Raw genomic sequence first — 16,513 nt, 5'->3', positions numbered from 1 at the left:
AAATGATGATAACCCAACATTTGTGATTGGGCATCCCATGAAGAAGGTTCAATGGGAAAAAGAAGTCATTTGTTAGATGTTGCATTAATGTGAGGTTAAACTATTATAGTTAAGCTCTATGTGGTTATGAGAAAACTTAATCACTTATAAAGTTTTTAATGATTTTCATATCTCTTATGGGTGGTATATGATTTACTGCATACACTTGTTGAAATCATCTATATAAGTGTCAAGTGGGACCGCTTGTATGAGATCTTGGCAAGGTCTCTAGTGCACTCATGAATACAAGGTGTGTGCATGGCCTATTAGCGCAAAACAACGATAATGACAAGAATTGAAGGAGTGTAATGTGATTCATAGACCACTAATACACGTCAAGTGTTTTTGGTTCAATAGCTTGTTACATTTACTACATTGTGTTAAGTCTTATCAGTTTAGGTCTAGTTCAATAGCTTGTTACACCACGTCCGACACATTACATCTTATATGAGAATCGAGGAATTTTCTTCTTTCTTCTTGAAAAACCTTAACCTTTTAAAATATGTGGAAGATTGTTGTATATTTTTTATTAAATATTTCAAAAGGTTAAAATCTTATAATAATTATATAAAATTATTTGTGTTTTAATGACATTAATGTCATATTTTAATTAGTTTTATTTCTTGTTTTAATGTGTATTAATATCATATTTCAATTGATATTATTACCTATTTTAATAATATTAATCAACGTTTATTTCTGATTGATTGACCTCATTATAAAAGAAGGTTCAATCAGTCACGAGGGATATCTCTTTTCTAGAGCCTTTGTTTTCCTTTTCATGTATGAATTCTTGGGTAGTCTCACAAAAAACCACTTGCCAATTTTGTTGTCCCAAAAGCCATTTTGGAAATAACTTGTTAAATCATGGAAAACTTGCACATATTAGGCAGATAAGTCCCTGAGGACATTGTAATTTTTACACTTCTTAGGTTTATTTTTTTGTAATCATATTGTTCATAGATGTAGTTATTGAATAGTCTATTCATGGTTCAAGAATCGTTTGAGACAAATCATGGTTTTAAGCGTCAAATACAACATTTTATAAATTGAACTTATTTCTATTCAATTCTTGAAAATCATAATATTTTCTATATTGTCATAAATAAGGAATGAATGATGTGAAGGAAGTCTAACTCTATTGGTTGAACAAGGTACACAAATTTTTGTAAACTCTTCAACATTATGTTTGATTTTCACAAATAAAAAAAAAAGAATGGATGATTTACGACTACAACTTTTATTTGCGTTCTTTTAAATTTGATTCCAACAATTGATCAACTACACAATTTAATTTATTTAATAAATAATTATAAATCCAATTTACCAACTATGCATTAACCAAAACATTTTATATAGCCCTAAAAAATGCCTAGAGTTAGAACTCGGAATTTTTTGTTGCTACTAAAAGACATTCAAAAAGGCTTCTTAGAAAACCCTTTCATTTTATTTTATTTTTTTCATTTTTTTAGATTTCGAATAATCTTTTTATTCATTTTCAAATCAACTTAATTTGGTCGATGGCCCAATATAGAGCTAGACTAGACCTAAAAAATCACGGTATTGCTAGGTGCACCTAACAATTTAAGTGAAGTGACAAAAATGCCTTTCACTTAAATTTTAAATACCCTACACCCAGCACTGGCACTGTTCATTTTCTGTACAACGTGGTTGCGTCGTCGCTTCCTTTTCTTCTCCTTGGGACTTCGACTTCTCGACTTCTTGAGCATGCCTTCAGCTTCGTCTTCTTCATTGTGCTTGCGTCTTATTCATTGTTCTTGGTTCCCTTTCCGCGCCATTGGCTGCTTCCGTTGACATTGAGGATGTCTCTGCCCCTTCTACCGTCGAGGTAAGTTTTTTCGCCTTCATTAATGGCTTCCTGGTGGCTGCTGGTTGGTGGTTGGTCCGTATAACACATACAGATCATGTAATCTACATGTGTTAAACAGATCTAATTGTTTGTATAACGCATACGGATCACATGATTCATATGCTTTAATTTAACTTACAAATTACATAATCCGTATAAACCATACAGATTATGTAATCCGTAAGTTATATTAAAACTTACGAATTATGTAACCGTACATCATGCAAACACAAATTTTACTGCATACCTCCAACCAACATCCGTTAACAACTGAAGCAACCACCACCACCACCGAGCAACCTCCATAACACTTTCACCTCCAAAGTGACACCCCTCTCAACAATGAAAAACCAACACCAAATGAAGAAAGCGAACAAGAAAGGGTAAATGAAAAAACATTAAAAACCAAGTTATAAAGGAAGAAGAAAGCCCAGGAGCATTTACGAAATTATTTAAAATTGTTGAGTGCACAAACAATAATGTTGGTGCACCTAGCAATACCCAAAAATTCACAACCCGCAAGCATATACACCAGACCTACCCCATTATGTTACCTCTCTACCATGTCCGTGAGGTACACCCGTTCATTTTCATATTCAAATTTTTCCTCGATTTTCTCCTGATAAAATTTTTCCATACCCCTTTTAATCCATCCTATATTAAAATGTGCATAGAAACATCCTTTTGATAAAATTTACATTTACTTTGTTCTAGGAATATTTTAATTTTCAAAGGAAAAAAAAATAAGAACTCCCAAAAAAAGAGAGGAAATTGAGCTAAGGTAAAGGTTTAAAGACAATAGAGCAAAAAAGGTACATCCATAGCTCCGCTTTTTTTTTCCTATGCTTTACAATCTTCACCAACTACATACATAACCTTTTCCTTGAGTTTCTCTATTATCTGCAGAAAAGACGAAAAAAAGTGTCATTATAGAAAATTGCACCATGCAGCACATGTTTGGATGCAGAGTTTCATGACTCATACCAAACTAGAATGATTTGCCCAAGCTCTGACGGAGCTGGCAGCATTTCTGAGGTGAGAACAGTTCGTGGAATCAAAATTCAAATAATAAGCAGAGTTTTCATTAGCATCAGCAACCCAGATATGGTTTGTATGGTCCTTTTCCTTTTTTATAAGATTACAGAAGCCAACCTGCATATAATGAAGATTCAAGTTTCAACCAACTTAATAAAGTAATGCAACTTTAGACATGTTTTGCAAACTAGACAGCCTAAACACGTGACACTGACATTCAATTTGTTGTAACAATTGTTTCAGTGAAACCTAAACAGAAATATCTACACCTATATGTTAGTCTGCAACAATATGCCCAAAATAATGAGATCACATTTTTCAGTAGTGATGAAGGTATGAAGGATCAAGCAGTAACGACAGCTGATAAAAGCACTTAGAAACAAGTTAAAAGTTAATTGGTGGAAATAAATCATAATCCATATCCATAACGGATACATTCCAAATGGCAATAATAAGATAATGGATTGTAATTACCGTAGATCCTGCAAGGTTATAATTGATTGGAGGAAATGAATCATGATCAATCAATGGAGAGCAAAAGCAGATAGCAAGCAAGGAGTCGATTAACTTTTCTGACTGTAAACCATTCATGATGGATCCATCAGTCACAAAAACCCATTGCTTCTTTTGTTGATTTGATATATAAACCCCTCCCACATGCACAACATATGCAGTAATGTCAAACTCGCTGTGTAAAAAAAAAAAGACAAGGCAATGTCAAATATTTTCTTGCTATCCTTTTTTATCTGATAGCAGACAGATACATATAAACAGACTAGAGCATCAACATACTTGGAAAGAGGGATGTCACCCAAGCTAGTCAATGGGATCGATTTTCTATTGCAGAAAAATGGCCTACAAATGACAGAAGTAAGATGGATCAGAATGTGTCATACCCAGAATAGAGCAAGTAAAAATTCATTTTTTTCCCATCTTATTAAGATTGTTAGATACCTACTTAAACTGTTTCCTTGAATTATAAGATAATGGCAACCACTTGGTAGAAGATCCTCTAGTATCCAAGTGAAGGATATCAGAATCAGAACTTGATGGCATGAGTCCTGAAATGGCATATGCTCCTCCTTCCACCAACTCCTGACGCTGCACATTAGTTACACAGAAATTGTGAGAAATTTCATGATCTCCACAATAAACATTTACAATAAGGTAATGGAATAAAGGAGATGAAGGGTATCATAATTAGCTAGCCATACATTAGAAAAACATATGCAAACAAAGCTACAACCACAGAATTATTTAATAATTATGAACACAAGGAAATATGGCTAATCCTTGCAATTGGCTTGCCAACCTCACCTGTGTCTCAGTTGGATTCCAGATTGCTACTATGCCTTCTTTAGGTTTGTCTTGTCTAGTTTTATAAGTTAATCCAACTACCCGTAACCTCATAAAAGGTGTGACTTGTCTACTTCCCAAGCCAGCATCTTTCAAAGCTTTTTCTATTGATTTGTCCATTTCTGATTGTCTGATTGCCTGAAGATGGATGTGAAATCATAAATATCTTTCTGCATATAGACTCCTAGTAAAGTAGGAAACATAACCTTACATTTAATTTGGCCTTATAAGTAGCAAAAGAATTAAGCTGCTCTGGACTCATATCTGCCATTAGGAATTCAGGTTCTTCAGCTGTCTCCAGCATGTTATAAATCTTAGCACCTTCACTATCACTGTCATAATAAATATGTGGCCTTTCCTTCTGATACTCTGAAATGATGCCATCTACAACAGCAGAGCGTCTGTGTCCATATAGATGATCAGTCAAAGCACAAAACAAAATTCACATTATGGCTGTAAAAATAACAATTGCACCAGCATGATAAGCACATGATCATTTTTTCTGGCTTTCCTATTTGCACACCAGTCACAGATCATATAATATAAATTTGCTATTTCATATTATTCTTATGCACTCCATTATGAAGCTAAACAAATTAAAATTTACTGTGGCAATAAATATTTTATCTTAGACATATTAAGACTTTTAGATAAAGTGAGAGAAAATGAGAGAGTTTAGAGTGAGAACTGATATTATTCAATCTGAAAAGTCAGTTACAAAATTGGGTATTTATAGGCCTATGATCCTTCGAACTAAGTACAAAACAGAATTAACAAATAGGAGGGAAATTCTGTTAATAGAAGCTAACAGCCAAACATTAGTGAGGTGCTGTTAGCTAACAGCCCTTGCAAACTGTTTTCACAGTTATTCTAACATATACTCTAATAAAGAAAGTTAAGTTGGGTCCCAATGACCACACAGAGCCATCTATAGCCATCAAATATTATAATTCAGGTTTAATATTTATAAATCAGTGCAGATGAACAGTCCAATAACAATTAATGAAACCCTGTTCTTGTATTCTTGTTATCAGTAGCCCGGTTGTTTAATGGTTTTTCTATTGCAAACGGTGAATTCACATGTTACAAACCAAGCAGAAGGAAAACTTTTCATCTTCCATTAAGCGTCCATTTGGAAGAGCTTATTTACAGTTTATTTGAACTTATCTCATGGCATAAGCACTTATGCAAGTATTAGGGAGAGTTTATGATATGTCCATAAACTATTTCAAGTTTATCTCAATAAGCTCTCTAGGATGAGCTAAAGCTAGAAAATCAGCATACTTAGTTAACTTGTCCATGAAAATATCTGACCACATGTGAGTGGGAACTGGGAGGGGTTTCAACAGTCCTACTGAATTAAAATCTTGAAGCTTATTCTGCTAACACACTTCACACTGTTGTACATACTGTTATCATCTTTTTCAACCCCTCCCAGAAAAACAGCCTTGCAATTCTTTTGTAAGTTTTGAAGTACCCAGAATGGCCCACGCAGCAGAATCGTGGAATTCCCTAAGAATTAAGGGCATCTTAGAGGAGTTTTTGGAAACTGTTAGGCCCCGAAAGGAATCACGCACACCAGGGGAACAATTGGCCCATGAGTTATCTCGTGACTAGGGTCTGGAAAGTTTACATGAGAAGAAATAAGGGGAAAATGGGTGAGAGTAGTGAGCTGGCAGAGAAAGAAAAAGGAGGAGAGAGAGAATTAGTTACTGATCATGGGAAAAGGGTTCAAATAGCTGATGGGCAGGGTCGTGGAGTATCTTGGGGAATCATTTAGTTTGCTATGAATGGAGAGCTCTAGCTCTCTACAGGAGCTATGCTCTGGGGCAGTAGTCTGCTAGTGCTACTGTAATTTTCAGCATTCTAATAATACGTATCTCATATTCTTTCTTTTGTTCTGCTATATTTACCATGGTTGGTTTCAGTTTTGCATCAGAAACTACCAATCTCTCCTTGCAGTACAATCTGCCTTTGTTGAGACTGAATCCATTATGAGCACAGGGATCAGACAACAATTCCTGCATTATCTTCCTCAGCTTGTCATCTTGGTGTTCTTCTGTCTTCTTCCAAACAGTCCAACTCATAAACTTGCACGGCCAAAAGGGCTGAATATTGCAGTCAGCAGGAAAGAACATTTGCTGTGTATTCCCAATTCCCAGCTTCTACTTGATTTCAAAGTTGAATCTCAATAGTTTTGAGATCCACCTTTGCTGCTCCTCTCCCATAAATATCTGTTCAGATAGACATTTGAGACTTTTTTATGTGTATGTAGTACCACAAAATGCCTTCCCAATAGGTCATGCCTCCATTTCTACACAGTCAACACTACTGCCATTAATTTCTTCTCATAGACAGAACTATTTTGAGCTCTCTGACAACGTTAGGCTTGCATATGCAACCAGCCTTCCCTCTTGCATAATCACTGCACCAATGTCCTTTCTTGATGCATCAGTCTCACTCAATTACAAATGCTTTCTCAGAGTTGGGGACTGCCTAGACAGGAAGTGTTGCGACTGTTGTCTTAAGCTGATCAAAAGCAAGTTGAGCCTCCTCACCCCATGAAAAATTATCCTTAAGTAGTTGTATCAAGAGGCCAAGCTATTTTCCCATAATTCTTCACAAATATTCTGTAATAATCAGTCAATCCTAGGAACCCCATCACCCTTTCACATCCTAGGGAATGGGCCAGTCCAACATACTCTTAATTTTAGTAGGTCTGTTGAAACTCATTGCCCCAAGAAAATGTGTCCCAAGAACCTGATTCATGAGAGCTTGGAAGGTGGAAGGTGCATTGGTTAAGCCAAAGGACATAACCAAAAGAACTCATATTGTCCTTCATGGGTACATGATAGATACTCATTAGTTAGTTAATTAGTTGATTGTGCTAGTAATTAGTTAGTCAAAGAAATATGAAGGGTTATGTTAAAAAGAAGGGGAATAGTCCTATAACTGTTTAAGACCATTAAGAGTGGATTTATGTTAGCAAAAGAGTAGTTCATCTTACAAAAATCACTGCATCACCCAATACATCTAGTAGTTCATCTATTATGGGAATTGGAAATTTATCCGGTGTTTACTTGTCTATGGCCTGATAGTCTATACAAAATCTCCACACACAATACTTCTTGACAAGTATAACAGGGCTACTGAAAGGGTTAGTGTTGGGCCTTACAGCACAAAGCATATCCTTCACAATCTTCTCTATCTCATTTTTTTGATAATGCATATACATGTGGGGGCAAATATTAGGAATTTGAGCCCTCTTCAAAATGATAGCATGATCCCAATCCCTTTTAGGAGGCAAGCCTCTCAATTCTCAGAAAGCATCATCAAAATTGGCTAATATATTTTTTATAACAGGAAAATTGCTTTTTCCCCTCATTCTGCAGCTCATTGACCATAATGTTGCAAGAAGCTTGTGCCCTGCAAAGGGAAGGATCCCCTCTCAACACTTACTCCCTTTGTCTCCCCATTTAATGGCCAAAATTCTGAAATTAGCTCCTATGCTCTCTAAACATGCTAACCAATGCATCCCCAAAATTACCTCTATACCTCATTTTACATTCAAGTTTACTTGCTTGCAAATTCCATGATTCCTTACCTTAGCTCCTTTTCTCACTTTAAAAACATATTTAGGGGTATCTTCTATCTTAAGGCACAATTCCTCCACTAGATGCTTGGATATAAAAGACTAGTAGCTCCACAATCCACTAGCACCAACACCCTCCTTTCTCCAATATGTCCCTGTGTCTTAAGAATCGATTAGAGTTAATCCCTCCATACTTGTCAAAGAGAACACATCTCACCGACCTCCTCCTTGAGTTCCATCAATACTAATTGGTAGTGCTTCAACATATAAATGTTCTCTAGTCCCCACTTTTCTCCACACGTAAAACAAAGCCCCTTACAGCTTTGATCATGTAGTTCAGCTTGTGTCAACGTCCTTCCTCCAAACTGTTTCTTCTCACTATTTCCTCCTTCCAATGGTTTGGGTTCCAGAGCTACTCTTCCTCTTTGCTCTAGCCTGGAAGTGACCACTTTGCTTTTGTTGGGCTTTAAAAAAAAATTCCCATGGAGCTTCCGCTTCCACCCTTTCTTCTCTTCTGCTGCTAGCCCACCTCTGCAAAAAAGAAAAATTCTTCTCCTCCAATAGCAAGGCGCTTTTCATCAACTTGAATAAAGACTGAGTCATGCATCTTCAATTCTCCTCCTTCAGCCCATTCAAGAAAATGCTCACCAGCAGACTCACTCTTCTTTCTTTAGTGGAGCTATGAACAGCCCAGATTTCTCTTTGTACTCCATCACCAACCCAGTTTATTTGATACTCAACAAAGGGTTCATCGATGGTTGAATCTGCCAAATCACTGGGCTCTTGAATTCCTCCCAGTTCACATGTGTGGCCTGTTCCTCTCATCATAAGTACCAGTTCAAGGCCTGATCCTCCAATGCAATCACTACTGTGTCAAGATTCTTTTCCTCTCATAGAATTTACCTTGAAATATCTCTCCAGCTGGCCCACCAATGAATATGTGTCGTCTCCCTTAAACACCAAAACCTCCATCCTTCTCCCTCGTGCCATATATTGGACATCAAGTCCACTCTCCTTCCTCCTTCAAGATTACAAGCGCAGAAGCCAGCCAATTTGGCTCTCATTACTTCCTCCATCCTTAACCCATGTCCATCACAATTGCCCTTGTGAACAGAATCTCTCTGTAATGCAGCATCTGCTGGAATTCATTTATCTGCACCATACTCTCAGTTCTCTGCTCCTGTAGACTGCACTCCTATCCTTCCATTCTAGATTCCATTGTTGCTCTCATAATCACTATTGAAGCTCCCAGGATTGAGAGCTCTGATACCAATTGATAGGTATCAGAAAATGAAACAGAACTGAGTCTGGATTCATTAATGGACATATAGGCATGTATCAGGGTGATAGCAGGTCCTGGGTTTCTGAATTACAAAAGGAAAAGTGAAAACAAGATAAGAAGCAAAACCTAGGCAATTAGAGAGTGCTAGCCTCTACCAAAAGTCCCACTAATTCCTAGACTATGTTCTCTCTCTTCTCACCACACGATGCAACTTCCGCACCACTACCCACTACTACCTAGCTATGCAGTTAGTTGCACCTTTTTCTCCTAATTCAGATTAGGTGCATTGCACCTGCAGACCAAATTAGGTGCACCCTTCTATTGGGCCTCCTCTCATATACTTTAGTTATTGTGGATCTTGGGTCTGCATCAGTCATTAAAAAGAAACATTCAAATCAGACAAAGAAAAAGGAGGAAATAGATGGGTGAATGTTAAGAATTTAAGATATTAAGCTGACACACAAACCCAATTGACAGTAGGCCAAAGGAGCTGAAGTGTTGTGTGAGGAGGAAGAAAACAAATGTTCCAGAAAAAGAGTGAATTTGAGTGGGCAATGTCTGCTAGTTAACGAGAAGGAATTTTATGAGGGGCTTTTTCCATTAGGAACTTAAGGGGTATGAGAATAATTTGTGTTATTGTGATTGTGAGTATTCTCCCACTGAGGAGCTGCTGCTCTGTGTTTCTTATGAATAACAATAGAGACAGATGGATAGTCTCAGAAGTCACCTCTGATTGTACAGCTCCATCATTTTATTCTCCATCCTCTCTGACATGACAACAGACCTCCCACTGCTTAACCTAATGAGTAAAACAATTATCAACATTTTTCATTGCATAATTAGAGTATATTTCTGAAAAGGATTTTACTGGAGTGAAGTTGCAGTACATGTTTTATTGCAAGTTACCTTTCCATGTAAAGAATGGGATATATGCGGGTAATTCCAGCCAAAGTTTGTGGTACTAGACCACCATTGCTTTTTATGCATCTGAAAGCCAAAGGAGGACCGGCAATTTTACCTGCCAATTAGCTCAAAAAAATAAGCACAAGGAACAAGATGATACTTTTCTGTAAAATTGGCAACATTAACATCCATGAAATAAAAGATTCTTACAAAATCCCAACCGTTCTGCCCAGTGAGCTCTATATGTTCCATTTATGTGCAGCAATAAACTAACTGTTGATGACACCTGAAATTACAACAGAATCTAAAGAAACCATCTGATAGGATATATACATATTACTAAATCATAATCCTAAGCAGTAGAAAACCTCAAGGGGTGAAACTGGCCCATTCCAGCCACATAATCCTGCTCTCGAGATCTGCACGAGACATATGTAAACAGAATTGAACCTTATAAAAGTAGTAATATCAAGGAAAGTAAGATAAACAACAAATACAGACAACACATTACTCGAAGCTTCTGTCCCACAAACAATCTTCCAGCAGCATGTTGCTTTGACAATGGAACATCTAAAATAGCATTCATCAAATACCTGCAAGGGAAATCATTTTGTATGTCAGGGACCCTCATATATCTTGCAAGCAGACAGCATGATAGTTTAAATTCTTACCATCCATCAGTTAATTCAACTTTTACTGCTGCTGCTTTCTGAGTCCCATTTTGTGTTTCAAAACAAGTCCCACTTTCTGTTGCATGACTAGAGCAAATACTTGAAATGCATAGAATCATCATTGAAGAAGGCGGTGCATCCCCTTCAAGAATTTTCTTGATGGTAGACCGGTGGCCATGATTCACTTCTCTCTCATATCTACAGACCAAATGTCATCATAAGTTTTATCATTTTTATGGAACAAAGTATGATGTCTTAGAGCAGTCACATACCTGTACTTCAGTTCCTCGAGCACATTTGTTACAGTCAAAAACTTTCCAGCAGAACTAGCTGGATAGTATCTCTCATAGCATGCCAATTTCCAAACAATCCACTTGTAATGATTCGTGACCCACCTAGCAATGTGCAATGGAAGTGTAAAAGTAAAATTAAGATAAAAGCACTGTTTGAGTGCAACTAGCAATACATATGAAAAACACCAAAGAGCACCGTAAGTACCAAACTCCTCTAAATTATAAAATGTAACCACAAAAGAGCTTAAACTCAATAATGTATTTCCATTTCATTCAGATAACAATTGAATATACCAAGTTGCAATGACTTTCTGACACACTTCAATATAACTAGCTAACTGACCTAGCCTTGTACAAATCAAAAACCACATGGCAAAGTTACTCATTAACAGGTTTCATGGATACTGGAAGCAAAAGTTCAGGATAGAAGCAATTTACTCTTTAGTAGCAAAATGCATGGAAGCTCCATGGTGAGCCAATAGATGGACAAAAGCTTCTGCTCCCATACCATTATCACCAGATCTTTCATAAAACACATACTTTTCTGCATTAACTGATGTGACCTGCCTGCTCAGGTTGGGAAAATGCTGAAACAAAATTCATTTTTCAGTGCACAAAATGTTGCTAATGCCAAGATTATCATGTCCCAGCAGAAATATACAGATTACACTCACCGCTTTCTCCTGTAATGGAGGCACAACAAAAAAATCCTTGATGTGCATCCTTGGATACTGAAATGGATATCGGATAGAAACCTCTCTTTTGCATCCAGAAACACCAGAGGACAATTGAGACAAATCTGAAGATGAAATACCTCAAATAACTATTGCAACTAATAAAAATGGAAGGAAAAGGAATGTACTAAAGATTCTTAACCTATGCCTACCATGAGGAGATTTTCCAATATCCTGTTCTAAAGGAACAGAAATTTGGGAACTTCGAGGCTTTTTAAAGGGAGAAACAGTTACACGCAATCCTAATCTCCGTTTTCCACTAGCAGGTTGCCTATTGTTTGTTTGATCTGGGTTAGTGGTATTGGAAACATCAACCAATGGCCTGCGTATTGATACAGCGTGTGTATCTATTTTTGAAGAAAAACCATTCAATGAAGAATCATGTACTGCTGAATGTGGTGCTTGGTTCCAGCCATACAGAGGTTTCTTCTGTCCACAAGCATTGGTACTTTTCAAGCTATTATAACCACTCTCTTCACCAACAGCATCAAATTCCGTTATTAAGTTATTCCCATCACCTTCACAAGGAAACTTGGGCGGCAATTCTCTTTGTCTAGAAGACTGTAAGGGAAAAGTGAAACTCTTTGCCGTACAATTGCTCCTCGCCGGTGTCAAAACCCGACGAACCAAAGGAGTGTTACAATCCCCTCTTTGACTAGAGGCAGCCGTGTCCGCTTGCCTCTCAAACGGAAACGAAAACATCGAACTGCCAGCATCCCCTCCCTCAAACAAATCTCCCACGTCGCCAAGAAGGCTCTGAGCACGCTGCAGCGCGTCCTTGGAAATGGATATAGACCTTCCACCTGCAGTGTGGAATTTAATTGGAGCCTGCTTGTATGCATCTGTTTCTTCAAAACCATTCTTCTTCAATGCTCGACAACCACCACCTACAGAAGGACTGTCTATAACTCTATGCAGCTTTAATTGAGGCGATTCATCTTCTTCCTCTTGTCGTTGCTTTCGTTTTTCGCCAATCGCGTGCAATTTATTCGTACGGTGAGGACTTTGGATACTACTGTCAATAGTGTCTAGTAGTGTCTTTGCCCTAACCAGACCGCTGGAAGATATGGTAACTTTTTTCCCAGAGCCGGTCGTGAAAAGGGAATTCGAGAACCCGAAACCATCATCTAGCACGCGCTCTTCCCCTGCAATTTAGTAATCAGAAACTCATATTTAAAATATAAAAAAAAAAAAAAGAATGACGAGGTTTTTGAATAATTAATTAAATTATGAATTCGTGTTCGGGCAAAGCATTAGCTCGACCTCGAGCAACGGCGTCGTCTTGGAGGGGAAGAGTTGGAGTGCCTGCGAGAAAAAGAATTGGTAAAATAAAAAAAGAGGAAAAGGAAAAGAATGTATTTGGAAATAGAAAAAGAGATTGAGGAATCGGAACCCTGGCGAAGAAGATCTTGCATGGAAGGGAGGGGAAAGGAGGGAGGTGAAGCGTGTTGGTGGGTGGTGGTGGTGGTGATGCGTTGCCAGTGGAAATTATTTGGGGAGTTGGAGAGAATCTGCCATGTACACATTGTTTTCTTCGTTCGCATTTGTGGTGGGGAAAGGAACAAACGCGTTAGGGATTTTTATGAAATACTAGTATGAAAATTATTTTGGGGATGGCGGGAAAGCTTCGATGCTAAACTTGACGAGGGAGGGAAATTGAATCGCTGCTGCCTGTTCGCTCGCTCGCTCGTACACTGTTTCACGAGCATTTTACCTATTTTTGAAATGAGAAATGTTATTTGAAAGTTTAATACGATAATATTTATTTTTGTATAATTAAATCCTATGATAATTAGATTTAAATTCATCATGTTTTTAATTCTTAAAATTTGGGTTCCAGTTTAAAAAATATACTGTATATTTTAATCCCTCAATTTTAAAATAAAATACTTTTTTTTCACCAAAGTTCAATGAGTTATCGTATGAAAGTCATAACAAAATAATGTAGGGCTATAAGCATTTTACACTAATATGAAATTTTGGGTGGAGTCTATTATGCACAAGTAAGTTAAGTTGTGCACCGATGTACAAGTAACATTAATTCTTAGATTTATTATTAAAATATTTCAATGGCTAAGATTAAAATTAAAAAAAAAATTGATGATTAAAAAAAATAGACGATTTTGTTCTTATTATCTTCTTCACGACCCATCCACCCCATGTCTCATGCCCCCCTATTCTTTTGCCCCATCCCTGGTCACGAATCTCTTTGACCACTCTTCCCTTTCCCACCTTGTTAAGGCTTAAAAGTAATTAAATTGAGTCGAGCTCAATTCACTTCACCTCGACTCAAGTTTAAAATCAACTTTTTTATTTTCAATTCGAACTCGACTCAATTCAAGCTCCTGAACAACTCATTCACTCAAATCACATGAACTAATAATCAAATTTTTTAAATCATATACATTTCAAATTTTCAATTTATTAGTAGATTTTAGATAAAATGATTGTTTATTTTGTAAAAAAAAAAAGACAAAATTGGACTTATTTTATTAGCTTTGTAGAGCCACAAGGTATGACACAAAAAAAAAATTACAACCAAAGTCTACTACATAAATAAAAACTATTCCACCTTGCATATATAAATAATAGAAAAACCTAATCTATATATATATATTTTGAGCTAGTTCATGAACCAAATGAATCGAACTATATGTAGCTCAAGTTCGGCTCACTTATTTAATGAGCTTTATTTTTAGCTCAAGTACAAGTCATTTGATTCATGAACCTAATTTAACGAGTGGATTATCGAATCAAATTACGAACTATTTACAAGTTGATTGTCACCCCTAACTCCTCGCCATCCACAATGTCTACCATTTTGTCATTAAGCACCTCTCATACCACCACTGCTCTCTTGTCGCCCTCACTGACATCCTCTGCTATCACGTCATCCTCCAATTCCTCCTCGGGTCTGACCTTCGTGCCCCCCCCCCTCTAGCAAGCTTGTCACCGCACTCCTCCAACCTAATTCTCGTGCCACCAACAACTTCAGCTCTATTAACCTTATTCATGACCCCTTATTTGGCGTCATCTTGATCCCCTGCCTATTCCCCTTCCAACGTCATCGATAAACCATTTTCTAAGTGGTATTTTATGTGAGTTTTTGTGTCATTTTGCATGCATTTTCTTGGCAGAACTCACGTTTGAACACTAGTTTTGTATTGTAGAAGTGAAATCGCTCAATTGAATGAAAGAGTTGGAAATTGCGCAATTTTATGAAGATTTGAAGACTTTGCTTGATCATGATCGTGGTACATTAATCACGACTATGGTAATCAACACGACCACAGTAAAATGATAACAATCCATCAAAACAGTGTCAACATTGAAGGTTGTGGTAAATTCACAAGTGTTGTGGTCAACCATGAGGGTCACATTCAATCCATAATGGCCTAGAGTTTCAACATCACTTTAGACCACAGCTGTGGTGGATTCACCATGGTCGTAGTGTGTCTTTTCGTGCAAATATCTCTAGGAAACTATATATAGGTCTTTAAAATTTGTAAAAATGAATCTTTTGTTTTTATACTTACCTTTTACGAATTTGATAGAACCTTGAGGGCTTTTGACAGTTGAGGAACATGGACAACACCGCTAGAACGGATCATGATCATATTTCCTGCCTATTGGTATGTCCGTGTTTATTTTATCTAAGATTGCTAGTATTGTTTTGATCATGAGTGGCTAGTTCCCCTAGTTTGGGGGTTATGATGTAATTGTCCATTTGTACCCTTTTTCTTGTTCTTAATGAAATTTCTCATTATTTTATGTTAATTAATTATCTTCCTTGTGTTTACTGTTTATTTGGAACTAACCATTTTAATACTTAATTGACTGCATAATAATGACCATCTGCATGTAATTGGTAGATCTAGGTAGATAATGTTTTGCACCAAATTGCATGATCAAACTATTTTGGTAATCTTTGATAGATTAGTTAATCATTAATTAATCATCCCTATAATTGATTTTATCATTTGACTTAAATTGATAGATTCATGATTATTGATGTATTGATTTAAGGCAAATAACATATTTTGACCTTAATTATAGGCTTTATTTTGATTTTGGGAATCAATAATTAACTGGGAAATGAATTTCATTAGGATATTGGAGAAAAATTGGTACTAGTAAGTCATAACCCTTGGTCATTCTTATCATCCTCAAAACCTTTATTTGCATTTGTTTATTTGTTTTCTTATAAAAACCAAAACCATAAAAATATTTAAATCCTTTTTTTAATCACCTCAACTGTTAGTTTAATAAACTTGACTAATTGAGAATATATTTGGTCTTTTGGGCTTGATATTCGGACTGTCGAGTCCACTGTTACTAATGCTTAGGTACACTTGCCCATGTGTGAGCCTTACATATTTTATATCAAGTTTATGGCACTATTGTCGGAGACTAATCCTGGAATTTCCAACTAATTTAATTTTGTTAAACCAAACAGTTTTGTTTATAGAAACTATTTTATTATTTATTTAATTTGTTGCTATTTTTTATTATTTTAGTTCCTATTGCACTTGATCTTTTCCTCTATTTTGTAGTGCATGAAAACCAAGTCCAAAAATTCATCAGTGTAGTATGAACCTGAGATTAACAAGTTAATCCAAAGACTTCATAAAGAACTCCATGGATAGAGAGAAAGAGCAATGGCAGTTGATCCAACTAAGACTTTTATGAATTACCTCACTCTTACCTCTTGGGAAGCCAATACCATCCAACTTAGTCA

At 36.6% G+C, this 16,513-nt stretch overlaps 1 protein-coding gene across 1 annotated transcript; it reads right to left on the bottom strand.

Moving 5' to 3' along the window:
- Positions 1-2,680: 2,680 nt before the first annotated feature.
- On the bottom strand, positions 2,681-13,480 carry LOC100797849 (BRCA2 domain-containing protein). Its single transcript, XM_003543973.5, has 19 exons — positions 13,169-13,480; positions 13,039-13,080; positions 11,928-12,920; positions 11,716-11,840; positions 11,480-11,628; positions 11,021-11,143; positions 10,749-10,946; positions 10,589-10,670; positions 10,446-10,496; positions 10,288-10,363; positions 10,081-10,192; positions 9,902-9,973; positions 4,512-4,701; positions 4,262-4,438; positions 3,903-4,045; positions 3,737-3,799; positions 3,419-3,632; positions 2,894-3,061; positions 2,681-2,809 (listed from the first exon to the last, which is right to left on the bottom strand). Exons 1-19 carry the CDS (start codon positions 13,317-13,319, stop codon positions 2,750-2,752), a joined length of 3,189 nt encoding a protein of 1,062 aa, XP_003544021.1. The 5' UTR covers positions 13,320-13,480; the 3' UTR covers positions 2,681-2,749.
- Positions 13,481-16,513: the final 3,033 nt, after the last annotated feature.

The sequence above is a fragment of the Glycine max genome, chromosome 13, assembly GCF_000004515.6.
Source record: "Glycine max cultivar Williams 82 chromosome 13, Glycine_max_v4.0, whole genome shotgun sequence".
Classification (NCBI taxonomy): Eukaryota; Viridiplantae; Streptophyta; class Magnoliopsida; order Fabales; family Fabaceae; genus Glycine; species Glycine max.
The sequence above is the reverse complement of the archived record's forward strand: the minus strand, read 5'-3'. Positions and strand labels throughout refer to the sequence as shown.

Bases quoted from the DNA above. Each gene is read 5' to 3' on its own strand.
- LOC100797849 (XM_003543973.5), bottom strand. From the start codon at position 13,319: ATGCGAACGAAGAAAACAATGTGTACATGGCAGATTCTCTCCAACTCC. The intron at 11,144-11,479 runs GTAAATTGCTTC...GCACATTGCTAG, and splicing joins ATGCATTTTGCTACTAAAGA to GTGGGTCACGAATCATTACA. The intron at 10,364-10,445 runs GTTTTCTACTGC...TTGTAATTTCAG, and splicing joins GGCCAGTTTCACCCCTTGAG to GTGTCATCAACAGTTAGTTT.